General features: G+C 42.9%; 2 protein-coding genes across 2 annotated transcripts in view; one reads left to right on the plus strand and one right to left on the minus strand.

Moving 5' to 3' along the window:
* Positions 1-20,863, minus strand: part of LOC126562723 (E3 ubiquitin-protein ligase RNF185-like) — a 382,489-nt gene that overhangs the window by 218,664 nt on the left and 142,962 nt on the right. The window lies entirely within an intron of this gene.
* LOC126562388 (heparan sulfate 2-O-sulfotransferase pipe) overlaps positions 1-20,863 on the plus strand; it is a 122,378-nt gene that overhangs the window by 78,566 nt on the left and 22,949 nt on the right. The window contains exon 2 of the mRNA XM_050218892.1: positions 1,224-1,384. Coding sequence (XP_050074849.1) covers positions 1,224-1,384 — 161 coding nt within the window. The remainder of the gene's footprint in view (positions 1-1,223; positions 1,385-20,863) is intronic.

The raw sequence follows: 20,863 nt of genomic DNA on the forward strand, positions 1-20,863 counted from the left end.
TGATATTTTACATGCTATGCGGTGGAATCGTGTCCAACTCAATCTTGATCTTATGACATCAGCTGGTTCATTAAAGTTCGAGCGCAATTTCAATCTTGCTCCTAAGGGTAAGAGAAAAGCTTCGATCGACTCGCAGATTTTCCCTTGGAATTGATTGACCCCCAGGCATTCATAGTCGCATGACCAATGACAGGTTATATAAATCTGACTTTATTTGCAGGGCCGTTTTTGGTCCTGACAGGTCAAATCGAACAAGTACTCTGGAGCGCCCAACGACACAAAGATGTACCGAATGTATTAAAAATTCTAAGCCTAATGCATTAAACATGAAGTAAACATCTGTCAAATTTTCCCACACACTCGCACACAAATTTGGTGCGATTGTTTTCCACCGGCCGCCTTGCCCCGGGGCTGTCTACTACACACCAAAAACCTGCCACTAAAACACAGATTTATGATTATTAATCAGCCAATTAAATGCGATATGCTTTGGAGCGTTTAATGGTTTGCCAAACTGCGCCACCTTGCTACCGGCCACTTGCTCACGAAACGCCCAACAGCAAGCGACAAGTGGGCTGTTAACATCACCAACAAATTCAATCTCGAAGCGCTAGAACACCTCCACGGACACAGCCATTCGAGCGCGAGACAGATGCGCGTCATTGAGCCAACCTCAGCGCTCAACGGTTGTAATCCATCGACACATTACATTTAATCAGAAATTTACCACCAAACCGCGCTCACTCCCGTCTTCAAAGCATCGCACATACACGCTGCATAGATTTATCCTTATGGCTTCCCTCTTTTTTTCTTTTTTCGTGGCTCGGTTTTGGGACATGGCTACGCTTATTTGCTTCCGACTCGTCAACTGACAACGCTCGAATAACACTTCAACCGTGCCATGCGCCAGCCGGTAAGCGTGGCATGCAGTATACACATCAGTGTCCCAGTCCCAGTGCAGGAAAGCTAGACGCGAACAGGATTATTAGTTTTTCCATCCCATTATTGTCATTAGCGTACGGTCTGCTGGAGACGTCAGCGCCACCCTCACTCACCGGTGCTTTACAAGCTTACAGCCCTACAAAACCTGGCACAGCTCTACCGGGATTTGGTACACACCGCGTAATCGTGATGATGATGTTGATGATGATGATGTACCGCAGCGAAACTGAATTCGTCTCAATTTATAGCTTTCGCTCATCTTGCTCCTCTATCTTCCGCAGATATGCCGAATTCGTTGCACTGATTGCAATCTCGTGCACGCTGTTCCTGTTCCTGCACACCCAGAGCCTGACATCGCGGCTGCGCGAAATGGAGGACCGGCTGCAGCCACCCTCCTCACTATCGGCTGCCAGCGGTTTGAGTGGTAATTCAATTAGCCAAGGTAAGTCCCAGTTTTCTCGTTACCCTACAGCAGTACTAAGCAAAGGGGAAGGGGAGGGTATGGTTAGTATGCAGGGAACTGCACTACAGTGGAAAGGGATTTGTGGCAGGCAAAACTCCGGGATGTCTGGGTGTTGTGTGAAGGTGTCAATCGGGAAAAAGATCCCTCATGCATGCTGCAGTACATATCGATGTCAATTTGGATCAGTTGTAGCGAAACGAACAAGTGCAGATGAGGTCACGATAGAAGGGAAGGAAGTAATTACATCAGTTACTATCAAGGGTATTGAAATTCTTTTAGCGAGTTTTTATTCCGTATAGTTGCTCTGAAATATATTAAAATATGTCAATGTTTGACAACTATAAAACCAACTTCTTGATTATAAGGCCAAGAAGTTATGTTTGAACTAAAAACTCGATTTAAAATTAAAAACTCGCTTCATAAATTATGTTCTTGTGTAGTACATAAAGTAAAGTTGGTCGAGAGGATGTTAAACCTCCTTGTACCTTCCTGAAGACTTTGTAAAATAGCAGCAGCACAAAGCGAGAATGCTTCCTGAATGAATGACCTCGAGTGTCAAGACTCACACTCATATCCAAGAACTTTAAAAATTAGAACTATAAGGAAATTTCTTGTTCTCTCATCCACCTTGGGAAATTAGGGGTAAGATTCTTAATTAAAAGTCAAATCATATTTACTTTCACTAAATCCATCCTTCTTTTGGGCTAATTTTAATAAACTACTAATCAAACCTTTTCATTCCAAAAATGGTAATGCTGAGAATAATTAACCAGAGCAATTCCAACATCTCAACGATCTCCGATCTTATAGTTAGCCAATCATCGTCACACTTTAATTGTTAATGCAAATGAAACGTCTGCGCGTGATGTTTGCCGCTCTAAAATTATGCCACTCACCCGCGTGCGAGTGTGTGTCATGCACAGCCGCATATAAATTCAACCTCCGAAATTGGATCAAAATCGGTGCGGACACCCTTTCAAAAGATAACCCTTCGGGTGTCAGGCGGTAGTTGTCAGTCACCCCGGTTTCCATTTTCGGAAAATGGCATCCATTAGGTGGGTCTTACACAACCCGATTCATCACTCGCACAAGAAAAACACTCACCAGCACACAGAGATGATGATGATGAGCCACCTACAACTACTTCACCTGATTGACATAACCAGACGACCGTCTGCAGCGTACACTTGACGACATCCTAGCGAGCTTACCCTGCATTACACTATTTTAGGGCTTACGGTCAATAAACGGTGCGTTCTTCTTTCGGACACACACTCGCATCACTCTCCGCTTCGCATAATTGCACGTAGCGCAATCCTACCCGGTACGCAACATTGGCCGTACGATGGCGGAAGGCATACTGGCACTGTCACTGCATAATGTGTGATCGACTCCAAAAGCCCACGCCACCCCTTAAAGTCATTTCGTCGATTTGGCCCGTACGCTGTCCATCTCATCTGATGGCAAAAGCATCAGATTGGGCATTACATGACGGAGAAATGGACCGATTCCAAAAAAGATCTCGTTCACCCTCTAATGGGTAGCTAATGAACGCATCACTGTGTGCTGTGTGGCGCCCATCGTGTACGGCATGGCTACGTGAACGTGCTGGAAACTGGCAAAAATTACTGAACCCATTACGAGCAATTAAATAGTCCAAGTACTGTAGGGCGTACTGATACCGTACGACACATGCTTCGTACTGCTACATATTAGGCCGCATTTTCAGTCCTGAAATTGTGACCTACTGAGCTGGGTACACAAAAACCGACGAACAATTTTATATTTCACCACATTGTATTTGCTCATAAACCTCTTTCCTAAGCACACCGAAACAAACCTTCCTTATATGCTATGCTATCACCCCTTTAAGCTACGCCCTTTCTTCGTGTGTGTCTAATTGAATATTTATAATTATGTGCACATTGCGATACGGCAGCCTTTCAATGTTTGTTTTACCCATTTTTGTTATTAAAATTCCTGCTTTTACCCTTCTTCTGTCACATCTCTCCGAGACAGTTCTTGATTTATTGAATTTCTTCTACAGTAAACTGTTTACAGTAGAATTATTCCGCCCGAATGAATGCAGTCAAAGATGAGGCACGCGTGCATGCCAAGTCCTTGGGCATTCGAAAGGCCTAAAAATACGGCCTTAATCAAATACTGATTAACCGCATCAGGGAGCATGATGATGAAGAACGATGAATAGAACTGGGTAACAGGGTTTATTAGGATACATCAAATTTTAGTCCCAAACATTATATCACTTAGACCAAAAAAATATAACAATGTGGCAACATGCCGTCATACTTAATAATAAATGAATATAATTGTCCAAAAACAAAATAATACAAAGAACATAAAAATAATAAAGAGGAAATGTTAAAATTTAAGTACATTTACCAATGCAAATTGGAAAAAAAATTGTTAAAAAATTGGACAATAAAAAAATAATTGTTAAACAATGCCAAATTTAATAAAAATATTCAAAATAAAATCATTAAAATTTCAAATACAAAACAAAGGCAAGGCATTCGGGAGAATCGTAGAAGCATAAGTTTAAAAGAGTATTATAATATTTTTGTATTCAATTGCTAAATATTATTAAATTATATTAAATATTGGTTCAGTTCTTATGAAGATTATCAGTGACAAATGTTAAAATACAATCATTTTGCAGATCAGAACAATAAAAAATTCAATTACAAGAGTAGTTTTAGAAATAAAAAGGAATTAAACACTATCTTGACCACAACACAAGGAATGAAATAGTACCAAAATTTTTCAAAATATTTTGAGTTGATAAATTTTGCGACAGTAAGTAAAACAAATAAGACAAAATAAATAAATAAAACGAGTCATAGTCAGAAACATCATGCAGGACCAAACGCAAATTGTAAAACAATTTGCAACAAAAACATTACTCCACAAAGAAATTAATTTCAACCTAACAAACCACCAAACACAGTATTATCAATTCATTAGTCTAATGTAATTACAATCTGTACATACACACAATAGAAGCACACGGATCTCCCATCAATTTTGAACCACTACTATGAATTATTGCTTTTTTCAGGAAAAAGCGAAACCATCAGCCAGCTTAAAACTCGCTTAATTTGTGCGTGGATTTCTAGCCCATGCGCTATACCGGTTCGAACAAAGCGATTCTTCCATCTCAATACCCATCATCAGGCACAAAGCCAACGGTGCGTGGTGGTAAAGCTATGCTTTGTCTCACCATTTCCACTTCGGGTTTCCACTCGCTCGTTTCCAACGGCACGGATGTCTCATAAATGCTTGCAAATGTATTAACTTCCAAGCTCGGCTTCCTTTTTGTATCACAATTTACATCAATTTAATATCGTACGATGGTGTTTGCAAAGTCGCGATAAGCCGCACACGCACACACACGCACACACTTATGCTCATCTGTGGACCTTCAGCCAATGAGTGGCTGGAGGATGGTGAAGGCCGCCGTCTAATCATCATCGAACATGTCACGAAGCACTTTTTCACACGTCTTCCACAGCGAAAGCCGTGCTCCTTCAGCAAGAGCCTACCTTCAAGCGCACGACGACGAGTAGCACGTGAATATTTGCAAACCACCAAGGACAGGATAGGTTTTTTGGTACGGGTTATGCTCCGTCGCTCACCTCCCTTTTGAACCGTTTTGAGGCAAATTTTCATCTCCAATTCTGTCATCAAAACCAATTGAAGGGTGTGTGGTGTGTGTGGAAAAAAAGCGACGAAAGCCTACAACACGCTAGCATAAAACTTAATGAAGCATAATATTACAATCCAGCCGGCGAAAATATGGTGCATAAATATTATTACCCTAATGGCAATTCGAAGCAATTGACATGACCCCGTGTTTGGGTGTGTGTGTGCTCACGCTTTGCTGCACGAGACGTTTTGGCGTTTTCGCGCGCCCGTTTTAGTCCCATTTTTTTGCTCTCTATCTTCATCGCGTTGACGACTTTTCCGGCATCGGTATCGTGTTGAAGGTTAACATCGAACGGGTCGAACGGTGAAAACCGGGAACGGAAATGACGTTACGAACCCTTTCTCACACCAACGTACTTTTTTACCGGGTACGGATTTTCCACGTTGTTTTCCTCCCTTTTTTGGTGTTGTTGGAAGATTCACAAATGTGAGAAACATCATTTTCACTCACACATGAACCCGATGATATAACCACATTTCGGGTGCCTCACTACTGCTCGATACCAATGCTCGAATCAAAGCCAATCGACAACCATTCCGGAAGCGACCGGGCATGAAACGTGCATGAAGTGAAAATTTATTTATTTGATTTTTCCGGCTTCAGCACACCCGTTTTTCAAGCTCGCTTCATTTTTGCCACCCTTCTGCACCGGCCGCTCCACCGCTTGCGCTCCTAACCGTTCCTGATTGGCGAGAATTGTCGGAGATTTTTCTCGCGTCCTTTTCTCGGCTACCAAAATTCACCGAAGCACACGGAAGAAAGTATCTTCCTGGGGCGACAAACAAGGGGGGAGGGAGGGGGTATGGCGTGATAGCGAGTCGAGCATTTTCAGTTCATCGTTTATATCTTGCAAGGTTTGTGTCTGTATTTTAACGGCAGGGTCGCTTTCCCTGGGTCGCTTGCTGGCGGCGCCCAACAGTCCCAGCGATGAGACGCCATTTATCGTCCGTCCGTAAACCCCGGCCAAGTGCAGCATCCGTTTGCCAATGGGGCTTCGTCGTCGTCGTCGTCGTCGGCCCCCCCGGTTGAAGAAACCGGGACCAGCGTTTCCGGTATTCAATTTATGCAGCACAAGAGCTTCCCTCCTTGCAACGAGCTCCTTAATCGACTGGATCGAACGCGAACACGGGGCAATAGTTCGGGCTTTCCTGCAGCGCACAAATCAACGCTTCCCCGATGCATCTCTTCGCATCTTTTTGTTAAGTCGTGTGTTGTTTTCCTTTCCCCACCCCCCCCCCCCCCCCCCTTCACACCCAAACTTACCGATGCAGTTTTTAATTTATTGGAAAACCACAACCCCATGGCGCACTACCGTACCCGCCCGGTAGCAGTGGTAGAGAAGAAAATGCCCGGGTTAAGAAGGAGCAAGCTTCTTCGCCGAGTATCAGGCGAAGCGAACAGGATTCTTGAGTAGTTTGACTTTTTGGCCGTTCGCCATCGAATCGGTTGCGGGGTCTTACGTTTCTCGAACCAGCTTCACCGCTTCAGGATATGGAACCACTTGAGCAACAATAACTTTAACATCCGCGTGAACCAGCGCGTTCATTGCTGTGTACACGATGCAGTACGTGAAAAGCGTTTTATAGAAAAGTTTGCTTCGGGTGTTTTTTTTTCCTCTTGAGTTATGGTGCTGACCGTATAAAATCTTGGTGCCACATGAGACAGCAACTTTTCAGCCACAACTTAATGATAATTTTACACAATTCGCACATACAAAGCTCTTAAAACGATAAATCTTTTTTACATTGACTTATTATGCCAAGGAGCGTAACGATCGTTGAATCATGGCCGAAAGTTGCGCTACCGGAGGTAGCCATGCTCAGCTAATAAAACAAAGAACATTAACTGTTGCAGTTTTTGTCCACGTATTTAAAATAGTATTTGATTTTTTTATTTATTCTAAAATCTCATCGAAAAGAACTGATGTAAATTGTTTTTGGGCACTTTCCCCCATATTTTTGACAAGATCCCGGGTTTTTTTTTTTTTTTTTTGTTTCCGACCAGTAGTTTTTTGAAGTTTTTTTGATATAATTTTGGGTTGCAATATCTTTTTAATTCTTTTATTCTGTTCTTTTATTTTAAATTTATTTTAAAATATCCGGGAACCCGGCAAAAAGCTCTGGGACGAAAACAAAACTATTGACCATGAACCATGAAAATTAAATGAGGTAAACATTAATCATACAAATGAGCTATATTTACAGAACAAAACAGTACCTGCAATGTGGCTGTAGCAAAGATTCCGAGTAGCTTTCATCATGTTTATTAGTAAAATAATGTAAAATTCTGTAAAAAAACACAGAAAATGGAAGTAATAATGAAATTAAGTATTTTTTTATTTTTGTTTTTCATCACTTTTACAAATAAATGCAAATATATAAATTCTTCTCGTAAAAATTCTTTCAAAAATAGATTTTAATTTACGCATGTGTGCTGTCGACGTACAAAAGAAAACAAAACAGATTTTTATTTAACAGCGTATGATGAGTTTTTCGTTAAAACGACCCTTGCGCCATATTTCATTTTATTTTTATACTACCGAAAACAGAACGTGCTTGTTTCATTATTCCTAAAATGCAAAACGAACTCGAATCCGCCACCAGTTCTCCTTCTTCCACATGCGGTTAATCCTCATAAAAGGGAGTTTGTGTGTCTCTTTCCTTCTCTGGCAACGAAATTGGTTAAAACAATATTAAACTACTTTCAATTTTGGCAAACAAATTGTCAAAAACGGAAACACGATCCACGGATATTGGTACAGTTTTGCGGTCGTTGTTATGGCAGCTCTTCTTCTGCGGGCAAAGAGGCAGGATAGGGAAGTACTATCCGAGAGTTAAGTGAGAGTAATCGTACACATCCATACACGAAAGCTAAGCACGGTGTGTTACCTACCAGCGTGGATAGCCTTCGAGCAACAAGCGACCGAAATTTGCTCCTCCTAGCCACATCCTACTCAAAAGCAGCTCCCGATCCAATAACGATCGATGACGTTAAATTGATCATATTCCACGCCACTCACAGCTCAATCTCGGCTTCTGTCCTGTCTCGAACACACACACACGCGCGTGCGAGACAAAAAATCAGTCTAGCCCGACCAGATTGCGGGGACGATGAAAAGTTTGCTTTTAACACGTTCACCCTTTCCAGTGGCCAATGGTAATGTTATCACGAAACGGAGGGTTACTGACTGGTTACGGCAGCGGAGGGTAGTATAGAAACCTACGAGTAATATCACGAGCACAAACTCTGTGCACCACCAAAAACATACCCCTTCGGCGGGAACTGGAAGCATACAGCGGCAGCGACGAAAGATGAATTCAATTTATAGTAATTGAACAGCACACGCGCGCTTAGACGATGCTGCATGATACTGCACGGGTTTAGAGCAATAAGGTAAGGGAAAAAGCACACACACACATACAACGTGAGGGTTGGTTTATGGGGGATGAGTTTTATGCAATTTGCAATGAAATGGTGGAAAAATTTCATACCATGAAAGAATTAAATTATTACATTTTCCATTAGTCTTTCCATGCTGTGTTGAAAGTCATAAACTTCAATTATTTCATAGGAAAATGGAAAATCCTCTCGAAAGAAAATAAAAATAGATAAAATAATTTAAAAAGCAACTTATTTGAAAATATGTCCACCCAACATGAGTGTTAAGCACTTCCCAATAAACTGACAGCATAAAAGACTGCATTTGTGAAGAAAGTTACTGCACTAAAAGCAAATCCATCATCATCTGCTTACAGCCAATCTGCCCAACCAATCAACCCAACATACGTACAATCGTGCGGAAATGTCATTGCGGCGAATGGCCACCCCCAAACCCCAACGACAGCCGCTTGGAATTAAAAGGCTTCACTGCAAACTTGTTATCGAACATTGTACGGCTAAATTGATCCAATAAAAAGCTTTTCCATTCTCGGCTCACCTACCATCCAGTGACCAGGCCGGACGCACTTTCACCGCCGTGACACCGTCCAACCCACAGGGCAAACCCACAAAAAAACGGTGGGGAGGGGACACGTGCCACAGCATCAACCTTACTTGCGTACCTACCTAATCTTGGATCGATTTATCTCGTCCCGGCGCACCGCCGACTAATGGACGGCCCTTGCGTGGTTCGTTCGGTAGTGCTTTCTTGCACTTAAAAGTGCATTAAGTGCGTCCGGTTAGTTGAATTGGCAAACATTTATCGCCCTCCGCTGCCTCTCATTCAGCAAACACATTTCCCCATTTTGGATGTGTCCCATTTCGGAAGGGGGTCCGTTTCCTTTTTTTTTTTTTTTCTTGTTACGTGTTATTTTTTATCGTACTGAGGGCTATTTAATAACGAAAATAAATTAAATTAACAACAAACAACCGGCTGCTTTGGCTTGAAGTGGATAGGTACTTTCGTAGGGAGGAGAAGGATTTGTTTGACTAGCTTTCGGGATAGAGCCCTCGAACCAAGGCCTTGGTTGGTGTGTGTGTGTTTGGCGACAGTGGGATGTCCTGCGACACCATCGATAAATGTTCGTTTACTGTTTTGATGGAGTCATAAATTACAGTTTTATACCTCCGGTTAGTAGAATCCTGCCCGGTTCATGCAGCCAAAAGCAGTGTAGCAAAAGTCCCGTGAAGCACAAACATACGTTCGCTACTGGTCGGTGTAAAGCTTCCGTAAACTGAGCCAGAAGGATACGTACGGGTTCGATGGCCAGATCTTTCTGGTCTCCTTGGTTCTTCGCGCGCACACATACACTCAACCATGGCTCTACTTCAATTGCAACGGCCTCCATTTACTGAACCACTTTTAAGAAGGCCATAAATTGTATCATTGGCTTCCTCTTTACGGTTTCCAACGAAGTTTTTCTTTTTTCCTGTACCTTGTGTGGCATCACAATCATTGCCACCGGCAAATGGCTGCACGGGGTTAGGACGAGCGAATAGGGCAAACTTCCGCCTGCCTGTTTGGATACTTGGGAATGATTCATTTTACCATTTGTTCGGCCACATCTCTGGTGGAGGAAATCTCGACCTGGAGAGCATGGAATCGAGCCATTGCCTGGAGGCAATGGAATGAAAGGAGAGCGAGGGAAAGGGATTTTTCCTGCATGCTTCATTGAGGTTTTTTTTCCTATCAAGAACTTCTCTAAACAGAAGCTGCTAAGGATAGGAGAGAATAGAAAATACAGCTTAATTTATTTTCAATACTAACATTAAGTAGCTATTTAAAGCCTACTCTACAATAGGTGTACATATGATTATTGTTGTCATGCCGGCCATCAGATGGCTAACCAGACTTTGCTAAAACCACGTAATTGGATAGGCAGTCGTCACTGCCGAGGAACTGTCTGGATGGGATTTGAGCTCCGGTCATACTTTAAGAAGATCGAAGCCGTTGTCGCCTTTACTTTTGGATCACCCCTTGATTAAACTTGATAAAGAATTCAAAATAAAGTGGTTTATTTTCAAGACAAATGGTTTAATCAAAATGAGATCTTATTTCTAAATTGTCCTTTTTTAAGTTCGTTCTGAAAACTCATCCCACGAAAAATTCTCATCTCAAGTGATGAGCATTGCATAACCGATAGGCGTAAAAAATACATAATAAAAATTATTTTTATTAACAAACGCAGCATAACGGATTCTCACCCAAAACACATCATAATTCATACTCAAACGAAAGAGAAAAAAATGGGCATTCATGTTCACGAAGCACTCACCCAAAAACAATCATTTTTCCCACATTTGATTACGAGAGGACCGGCACAGCCCCACATAACAAGCCCCACACAAAAAAGTTAAAACTTCGTGCCACGCTTCTTTGCTGCTAAACAGAAATCTTAACCAATCATGCTGCTCCCATCAATCAACGCTTTTGCTAACCGAACCGGTGTAGCTCGACTGCTCTGCTCGGTTTAAAAACTCTTCTTTAATTTAATACTGCACATCCCAGCCCAGCCACCCAAACCGATGCGATTCAGCGTGCAGACAAAATATGCTACATGTGTGCCCAACTTTTCCCGACCCCGACGGGGCACACACAAAAAAGCTCGTCTTCGTAATACATACGCACACCCCGGCCGGCTGCTGATTAATTGCTTTCCGTTCCCGGCGTTCCAGCTTGCCCTCCCCGTTGTGCCGCCACTTAAGTGCAACCCGACCTCGGGCGGGTCGGTGGGTGCGCTGATTGTAGTAATTTGTCGGTTCTTGCACGCGTCGGCACATTCTTCCGCCGTGTTGTCGAGCTTTAAATTACTTGCTTACCGTTTTTACGTTCGTCGTGCTTTTTTTTTGGTTCTTCTATCTGCGCCCGTGTGCGCACACAGCGTACACAGTTGATGACACATGTTTACAATATGTTCACACAATGCGATAGAGGTGTACACGTCTAATCGATGAGCCAAGCGGCGGAAGGGTGAAGGGAAATAAGGGTTTGGGTAGACGGTTTGGAAAAATAACATGCATTAATTTAACTAGCGTAAGGTACACACACACACCTCCTTCTTCTCTATCCTTAGTTCTTGTTTTGTTTCGGTTTTGCGTGTTAATAACGATCAGAACCGAATGCGTTATGTGCCACATTTTTGTTGATTTACACATTATAGAGGGAGTTTTATTATGATTATTTTATTGTGCAGAGTTAAACTTTGGGTTGGTTTAATTTCGGTAAGATAGACAAGTTTTTTCGGGGCCATACGAAACCCGTTCTCAGGCGGCTAAGTAGCTACTAACGTCAGCTTCTTTCTTATTACCTCCAGGCAGATCAAATTTCAACTATAGAATTTCAACTTTTATGGTTAAGCGTAGTAGCTTTTTGGATGTTGTCTGTACAGTTTTTCTACCCATTTAGTTGACCTTGTCAAATGAAAAATAGTTGCTTCAGATCATCCAACGAGCCCGGTACCTTTGTTCCTTTTTGTAGGAAATTAATCAAAAAACAATATTCAATATTAAAAATCAAATAAATCAGTGAATCTTTCTGATGAATAGCGAAGGATGGGTCATACGGTGACCCCAATTCTAATTCGCAATGGTGCCCCTTATTCCTTAAGAACTCCTTTATTATGAGACACTTTCAACGAACAATATGTTTCCATTCCCAAACTGTTGAAAACCTCCTTCCATTCGACCCATATTTCTTCGCAAACAACATTAAATGGACAAAATTTAAACCCCCATATTCTCTAAAGCTCAGCACAATCTGTGCCAGGACGCGACCATTTTTTTATCCCAAGAAATACGCGTCGATCCTCATCGATGATCGATTGAGTTGAGAAAACCAGGAGGAAGAATCGCTCACACAAGCACGCGAGCTCACTTCTATGCTCCCATGTGGCACACATTTATTATTCTTATTATTTTCATTCGTTCTGGAGACGATTTTTCCCCCGGTACACCGTCGGCCGGCAGTAGCAGCAGCAGCAGCAGCAGATGGCGTCAAGATGGCGCTGGCGGCGAGTCAGAAGTTAAATAGAAACCCAAAGCTGTGCTCCCCTGCTGTAAGATGACACAACGGGATATATCGGGAGAAATGCGGCCCGGAATATTCCCGGTAGAACAAAAGTAATACCAATGGTAGTCAGTTGGTGTTTGACTTCAAGGTCTTTTCCCCCTTCCTACCCCAAGTGTCCCGCTAGCTTGGGTGGCAAAAGTAACCGCCCAAGGATTGATGATTAATGACACCTACAAACCGGCTGGCACAACCATTTGCCCGTGGCGTCCCTTATCGCTTCCCAGCTTTCTCCCGTGTTGTTCTATTTGCACACTTTATCATACAACCGGGCTGAGTGATGAGTCCATCATTCATCCGTTTGTAGGGTTTTGTTTTGTGCTTAAAAGATTTTAATGTTTCAAATATCTCTCTCCCCACCCCGTTGGGAAAGCAGCTTCCAATTGCTACTCTTCAAAGCGTCGAAGCAAAAAAAAACCGCTCGGTATCTACGGGTGGATTCAGAAGTAATTAGAAATAAACTTCACACCTCGGTCGAGATATGCAGAGATGCGCAGCACTGCAAGTGGAAGGCTGCCAGTAATTATAACTAGATCGACTGCTGGATGAGCGCTTTTCTGCACAGCTGCGCCTCAAGTTATGCAACATACGCACAATACCAGAGGGGAAAAAACTCTTAATTGAATGGCGCGTCTGGTGGATCGGTGACGGCCAAATGCAAATGAACTTATTTTTCCACCAGAAGCTGTTGAGTTTGTCCGGGCAAAAGTTTGGTTTGGATGAAATTACAGAATGCTTCGTCGACTTCTTTTTCTAACTGCCATTTTTTCGGGGAGGTACACGAGGAGGTGGATCAGTCACGATGGACCGTGCCGTGAGCTTGGAAAAGAAAAAGCAAACGTCCCGGGAATGAGAATACTTTTTCTAGTGTGCTAACAATAAAACAATGCTTTGCATTAGTGGTTTTTACTTAGTAAATTGATATAAAATTGAAATTTCATTGCAGAGCTAATTAGCTCGGCAGTTTTTGTTCTGTTAATTTCGTTGGGTGTGAATATCATTACGAGAACTTAGGAAAATTTTTATAATAAGACTGAAAAAGTCACAAATATGTATATAAAACGTGGAATATCCAAATGTCATCACACCAAACACCCTCAAAAACTCAATCTTCAAAAAATGTGCAATACACAAATAAAATAAGCCCGTAGAAAGATTGATGGAGTTTACTTTCGTTTCCATTCGCTTGCCCTAAACAAACGCCTTTTGCCGGGCCTATACAACACCCACCGCCGGCTGGCAACTCGTTATTTATGAACCATTCGAAAAGATTGATGAATTAGCGGCACCAGCCACAACAACAAAATCTCTGTGCCCAAAAACTATTATTCCCTCGCGAGCTTGTGCGCATTTACAATTTTTCACTATTTTGTTGCGCCCCCCATCCCGTCCAAATGCAAACGTGCAATGTTTATCCACGTGTTTTACCCGCCTTGCGCGGGATTATTACTTCTTCTTGCACTTTATTTATCGTTTATCGTATCTGCTTTGCGGCTGACCTTCGGCACACTGCCAACCGCGCGTTGTTTATTTGTTTGGTAGCACTCTTGAGCATTGGTTTACTGCCAAACCGTAAAGCGCTGCAAGTGCATCCTGGCGGTGTGCAATCGACTTCGGGCTCGCGGAAGGATGATAATTTTGTAACCACAACCACAGCCCGTTTGTTGCACGAAAAGAATTTCATAGAAAAAAACGGGTCGAACAAGAGGTGCAAAGGGCATTTACGGGGGTAGTGCCGTGCTTCGTCATCCGGAAGCCACCGCGCTGGATGATTGATGATGGAGGGAGGCCCATAAATATTACCGATCAATACTGCATCCGTTGCCGCAATCTCGCTTGCGCAACACCGTCACAGCGATAAGACATAAGACCACTGCAAAACAGGGGATGATTACCCGAATTCTCGAAACAATTTAAACCTTGTAAAGGGTAACACACGGACGCAAACACCCATTGATAAATCGAACATTAATTGGGCTCCAGTGGAGTATCATTCGATTTTATGATAACGCTTGTCCAACGGGCGTACCGGTTGCCAAATGGTGACAGGTGCATCACGATCATGCGGTACTTTGTCGCGCGTTGCATGCAGCGTGTTTCATGGCTTTCATGTTTTATTGATCGTAAATATAGCTTTTTTTCCCCCCTCTGCATTTTATCGTCATTTGCCAGCCTGAAGAGTGTCGCTATTTTTATGTCCTATTTAGAAAGAACCTGCCGAGCGCTTTAATTCATCAACTTTGTTATGGTTGATACAGGATGGTTCAACAAACGTCATGTCATAAACTATCTTCATTATGGGTTTATCATCAAAAATGGTATACCGAGACGGGTTTTGTTTGCTCGCGCTACTAAGAAGAGCAGCCAGTTCGAACAGAGAACAAAACCACCGAGTACCAATTTGTGAACCTTCTTTGTAAAGCTTTTCCAGCACTGCAAAGCACATGTAATTGCACAAAAGTTTCGCTGTCACCGTGATGTCTGCAGTCGGTTGACAGTAGCGAACAAATGCAGCGCAGACGGCAGTGATTGCTTCAGCTTCAGCCCTGCGTGACGGCGTGCATGGCGAGACAATTGCATTTTGGGCTGCGTGGAAATGTTAACCCAAAGCTTCACGTCGCGATTGGTTATGCTTACATTTTTGTGGGAAAGGAAAAACCACATACACGTGTATCATCTCCTTTGCAAAAACTCAGTAGAAGCCTGCACTGGCGACAACAGTTCCAATCCAATGTAAGGAACTTTTCCGCGAGAAAGTTTTCCCCCTCCTTCAGGTTCCATTTCTGTGCTTAATGGAAAATGTGCGAATTGAGAATAGGAAAAACTTTCCTCGCAAAAGGTTTATTGAATTGACTACAATCTCTCTCTCTCTCTCTCCCTCCCTCTTGTACGCCAATGTTCCCAAGAACTGACACCAATAAGGAGCAAATTTGATGAAAGTGCTTCGAGCGATGTATTGCTGACCCAGGACGGTAATTACATTTCAAATTTTGATTGTAAGAAAGCGTTAACTTGTTTTATTGTGCTGGGAATGAAGTAACGACGAAACGAACAATGGAGCACCGAACAAGCTAAATTAAACATAAATTTGTCAAATGTCTCATAACGTACGATACTCGTGACCTTCGCTTCCGGTCATTCGCGTTTGTGCTGCGGTTGGTTGAATTCTGTTTCTCAATGCTTAATGCTCCTTCACTGACCCATAAATTCTAATCTCTCGAGGAAAGCAACTCCCGACCAAAATTGACTTATCGTACCACAACAGGCAATAAACAAACAGTGCTCTTCCTGTTCTCCTCAGACACACACACACACACATTGAGCAAACAGCAAAAACAAATCGATCAACGGAAACGGAAAGTCCGGAAGATTCACTAGCTCTGAATCCTTAAACCTCGCTTCGCCAAGGATCAGAACGCAACGATGCGTTCCGATTACGGTCTGGGTGATCATTCGAAGGGATATTCCTGCCGTTGTATCGTTTAAATATTGCAAAACCACCATGAATTAATTATGGGTCTAATTTCTGACAATCTGACCGTGGTGGGGCACGGTGGCCATGTGCAAAGTACTGTCGCCTGAACACACACTGGCAAGGAGATTCTTCGCTGGTTAAGAAGCAACGTCGCGGCTTACCACAAAAGCAAGCACCCCAGCCCAACGGACCCAGTGGACCAGACAAGGGCGGAGTCCACCAGCCCCTTCTAGCTGCTAATTAAAGCCCGATCTCGGTGCAAAATGCCGTCCGTACCGTCCGCAGCTGAGCATGGCTAATCGCTTCAGCAAACCGAGCGGGAGAACATCTCCGGCATCTAAGATTGGTGGCCGGTGCAAGAATCTTAATAAATCATCCCGAAAAGTCGTTATCGGTAGCAACCGGTAAGAAGCACCGGAGACCTGGTGCTGGACCTGGCTTTATTCGTCGTTGCTTCATTGAGGTTTTCTCCATTTCTCGATCCGCTGCTCACCCTAGCGCCCTTTGTCTAGTGATGTTTTGGTGGTGGAAAATGCAGGGCATAGCAGGACGGAGTCATTCACGCAGGGTGCAAAAGTAAATGAAAAGTAAACGGTTTGGCTAACTCGGTATGCAATCAGTAAAACATAATTCTACCGAACCCCTTTTTTTTCGCTGATTTTCTTCTCTTGCCAGCGACCAAACTGAAGCCAAACGGTAGAACAATCATTAAAGATTCTTCTTTTCATCCCCGGGGGGGACAGAACCCACCCGAACACCAGCCCGATAGATGGATGCCCCTCACCGGGCAGCTAGGCAATGGAACAATCTATTTTATTCTTTCGCTTCCACCATTTTCCCCAGTTTTGCCAAAGTTGCAAAGAAAATGATAATATAAAAGACTTTCGCTACGCCGCATACGCGGAAGTAACCCTCCCACATGGGGAGGGGCTTGGTGGTAAGGGGTTGGGGCAGTGTATGGCCGCCTGCTTAATAGTATCATTAAACCGTAATGCCGAGCGTAATTATCGTAACCATCTGCCACCCGGGTCGAGCACCAGGCATGGGATAAAACTAGCCAGGGAAGCCTTGGCTGGAGAAGTCTATTTTGTGCACCATTGTGGCTCGAGCTGTTCGCGGTGCAACAACAGGGAAGATAGAAAATAGTTAATAGCAGTAGCACCACCGGAGCACCACACACACCTTTGCTTAGCTGGCTCATTACTAGCTGAAAAGCTGTTTCATTTCTTTTTTTGGCTTTGCTTTCAATTTTAAAATAGTTCTACGCAAATCACTAGCGCTCACTCCCGAATCGCCAGCTGGCGTTAATATGGTGCGGTGCTTAAGCTGGCGGCCACTGCGTTGTCTGAACGAATTAATGACCACTTTACGTTTAAACGTTGTTTTGTCTGTTCAATAATTTATTGGGACGTACGTGTGGATGCATGGTTGGATCAACTTCAAGAGCAAATTTGATTTAACTGTTGAATTTAATGCTTCTTCCCACAAGTAAAAGTAGGATCTATTATCGATTTCGATTACAAGAAAAAAAAGCTTTCTAAAATGTCAAATCGATATTATCGGCCTGACCCAGTTGGCTAGCGAACAGAAAGAATTCGGAAAAAAGAAAAATAACCCTAATTTAAATTACTTTAAATTAAAGCTTATTTTTCTAAGTGAAGCTTATTTTTCTCAAAAAACACAAGTCACTTGAAAGCAACAGAAATCGTGGTTTAACCTTGAAACGGCAGGACCGGAGCTCAAATTCCATCCGACCGAGTTGTATTAAACAGATGTTTATTGCCCTGGATGTTACAAGACGTAGATCAATTTCAAAGCATTTATAAAGGAATAATTTTTCTATTTCTGTTTTATTTTTCTAAAATTATCAAATAATGTGTTGAAATTGCTTTTGAATATGTTTAGTTTTATACACATTGATCAAGGTTCTACGATTTTTAAAACAAAATCCCAAAAAAAAGCAACATCTATCTCGAAATTATTTGAAATTATTATTTTGGTGTTGTTAATGGTTTTAATGGATCATTTAGAATTGATATTTATGCTGCACAAAACATATCTTCAAGATCATGATTTATTCTGAAAAACACTCAGTACGTAGATTTAACTGCTAAAAGCTAATAAATCAACATGCAGTCATTGAATTCAATTCAGAGAAACTCATTAATCTATTCATTTTTGATTTTTCGATCCCACATAGTAACATTTGAAGCTAAAACAATTAACATGCTTAGTGTTGCATCGTTTTTTTTTTTTCACAGAAAAAAAGCAACCGTACAAAATGCCTCAGACTAACTGCTTAATCTTCACACCTTTCTGAAATGGCTTAAAAACTTCCACCTGCTCTAGAACGATAAATTTAATTTCCACTCCCAAGACCAACTGGTGGTTCACTCTTAGCTTTTCAGCAAACACACACGCACACACATAGTACATGCACAGCATAAAGACACCATAAAGCATGCGAGCTTTGCTTTCGCTTTCGTCTCAAGCTTACGGTTGCCAACCATACTCAGGCCCGCCACACCTGATATCGAGCGGTTTTTCCGAGCGCACCCAAATGAAAACAGGGCACCGCCTTTAACGGTTTTCCCTTTTTTGTTGGCTTGATGTAATTCCATTTCTACCGTTTCCGCCATTCAACACCTCCGCCGCCAGTGAGTCGATGGTGACCCCGGTACCGCTTCCTTCGGTAAATAACTCGAGACATTAGCAGTAGCTGTGAAAGCATTTTCTGCACTGCCCGAGGACAACACGTACACACAAAGCAAACCTGCTCCCCTCCGGGGTTGCCGGGGTTGGAATGGCAGCCAGGACGCAAGCGAATAAAATCACAACCAAAGAACCGAAAGCTGAAAGATGAAAGCGCAACAACGGCACCGTCGATAATGTAAGCAGCTGACGTTAATAATTAATGTGGAAAATTTTGAGGATCTTCTCGGCGCCCTCCGGCTGCGATGTGATGCCTCCTTGGGATTACAATCGCAACATACAGCAACATAGCACAAGCACGGTGGGAGAAGGCTTCCAAATTACCCGGTGCGCACCATTCATCCCGTAAGCAACAGCCTTGGTAAGCTGTTTTTGACCCCAGTATCCACTCCGGGCATGGATGGGTCCTGATTGGGACGAAGCTTCTGCCGAGCTTGGCTGTCGGACAGAAAAAGCTGTCTCGCGGGCCACTCCCAGGAGAGTTATACCGGAGTTACTATTTTGCTACGAGGCAAAACAGCACACAGGATGCGTTCCGGGCGCGCTTTGGTTTGTTAGGGAATATTCCAAACAAAACAAAAATGCATAGCCACCGGTTTCTGGCACAAGACGGACCAGCGTTCCAGGGCGAACTTTTAATACATGGCTAAATAGCGCTTCGCACCTTAGCCGTACACCGGTGCCTTAATTAATCTTCGTTTCGGGAACGATCAGCTCGAAATGGCACTCCTCTTACCGCAGAGCTTAATTTCGGTGAATTTTCCCATCGGCATGCTTGAAGCTATCGCTCCCGCGGTGTGATAAACAAAGGAATTAGTTATTAAAATCATAAAACATTGACCGGAACCGGTGGTGCTAGTTGAATTTCTTGTGCAATACATTATATACGTTCTTCTTCGGAGAATTCCTCATTTAAGTGATTCCTTTAATCAACAATTTATACTTAAAATAACTTAAGTGAATTCTGAAAATTTGAACTTGTGGTAACAAAATTTACATTGGAAGATCGCTGAATACACATTAAGAGATCCTAATAGAACATTTCCTTTCAACGAGTCCTTTTCGTTCAATGATCTCTTGTCACAGTACGCAGGGTCCAGGTCTGACTAAAAGATCAACTCCTTTAGGAAGATTTTCTCTAGGTTCAAGGTGAGTCAAGGGAAAGGCTCAAAACTTTCAGACATCTTTGTCAAATTTTGATGTGTTTTGTGTTGCCGTTTCGAATGTGTAATCAAATCTTGTATGTTTGTAATATTTACACTTATAAATTACCTAGGAATTTCTAGTACTATCATACAGAACGAAGTACTTCATCCATCTTTTCGACTCGACGATATTGTCTTTGTCTGTTGTCTGGAGGTTTATCACGAGGTTTACTTTAAGTCACCCAACACTAACTACAGAACAAACAGTCAATTTGCCAACCGAATGTGATAATGAAACAGCTTATGAACAGCCCAACAAAGCACCTCAAAGCCATTGTAGTCTATTTAAAACTTCACTTCTCAAAACGTTATCTCCGCAGACTGTTCTATCACGATCCAGAACCAGAAACCACATCGGAACAGTCATTGAATAGCTCAGTTAGTAAAATATTTTAATACACCACCCAAGACACAACCCTAAACCCCGCCGGTTTTCCCATTACCCTTACAAAATGCCATCACCAATGCACACAGTGCCGCAAGGCGACATTCGTAACCGGAACACGCGTTTGATTATCGTCCGACATCGTATCAGACCGCAGGCGCTGATAGGACACAAGCATCCTTTGCTCCGTGCTTCGTGGGGACGATCCTCGATGCGGGGTGAGAAAACAGTTGTTAGATTTGCATATCAAACATAGTCCACTGGGCTACAAAAGATCCTCCCCTTACCTTTTGGGCGGGATTCACGGTTGGACCGAGCGTACCAGTTCCTGTGTGGGTTGCATTGTTTGCGGTCAACCACCACCATCATCATCGTCATCGGTCTAAGAATCAGCATCCAGCACCAGCCACAAGCCGATCGTTCTGCCGGCCTAGGCAGTGGACGTTGGGT

Source organism: Anopheles maculipalpis, chromosome 3RL, assembly GCF_943734695.1.
Source record: "Anopheles maculipalpis chromosome 3RL, idAnoMacuDA_375_x, whole genome shotgun sequence".
Lineage (NCBI taxonomy): Eukaryota > Metazoa > Arthropoda > Insecta > Diptera > Culicidae > Anopheles > Anopheles maculipalpis.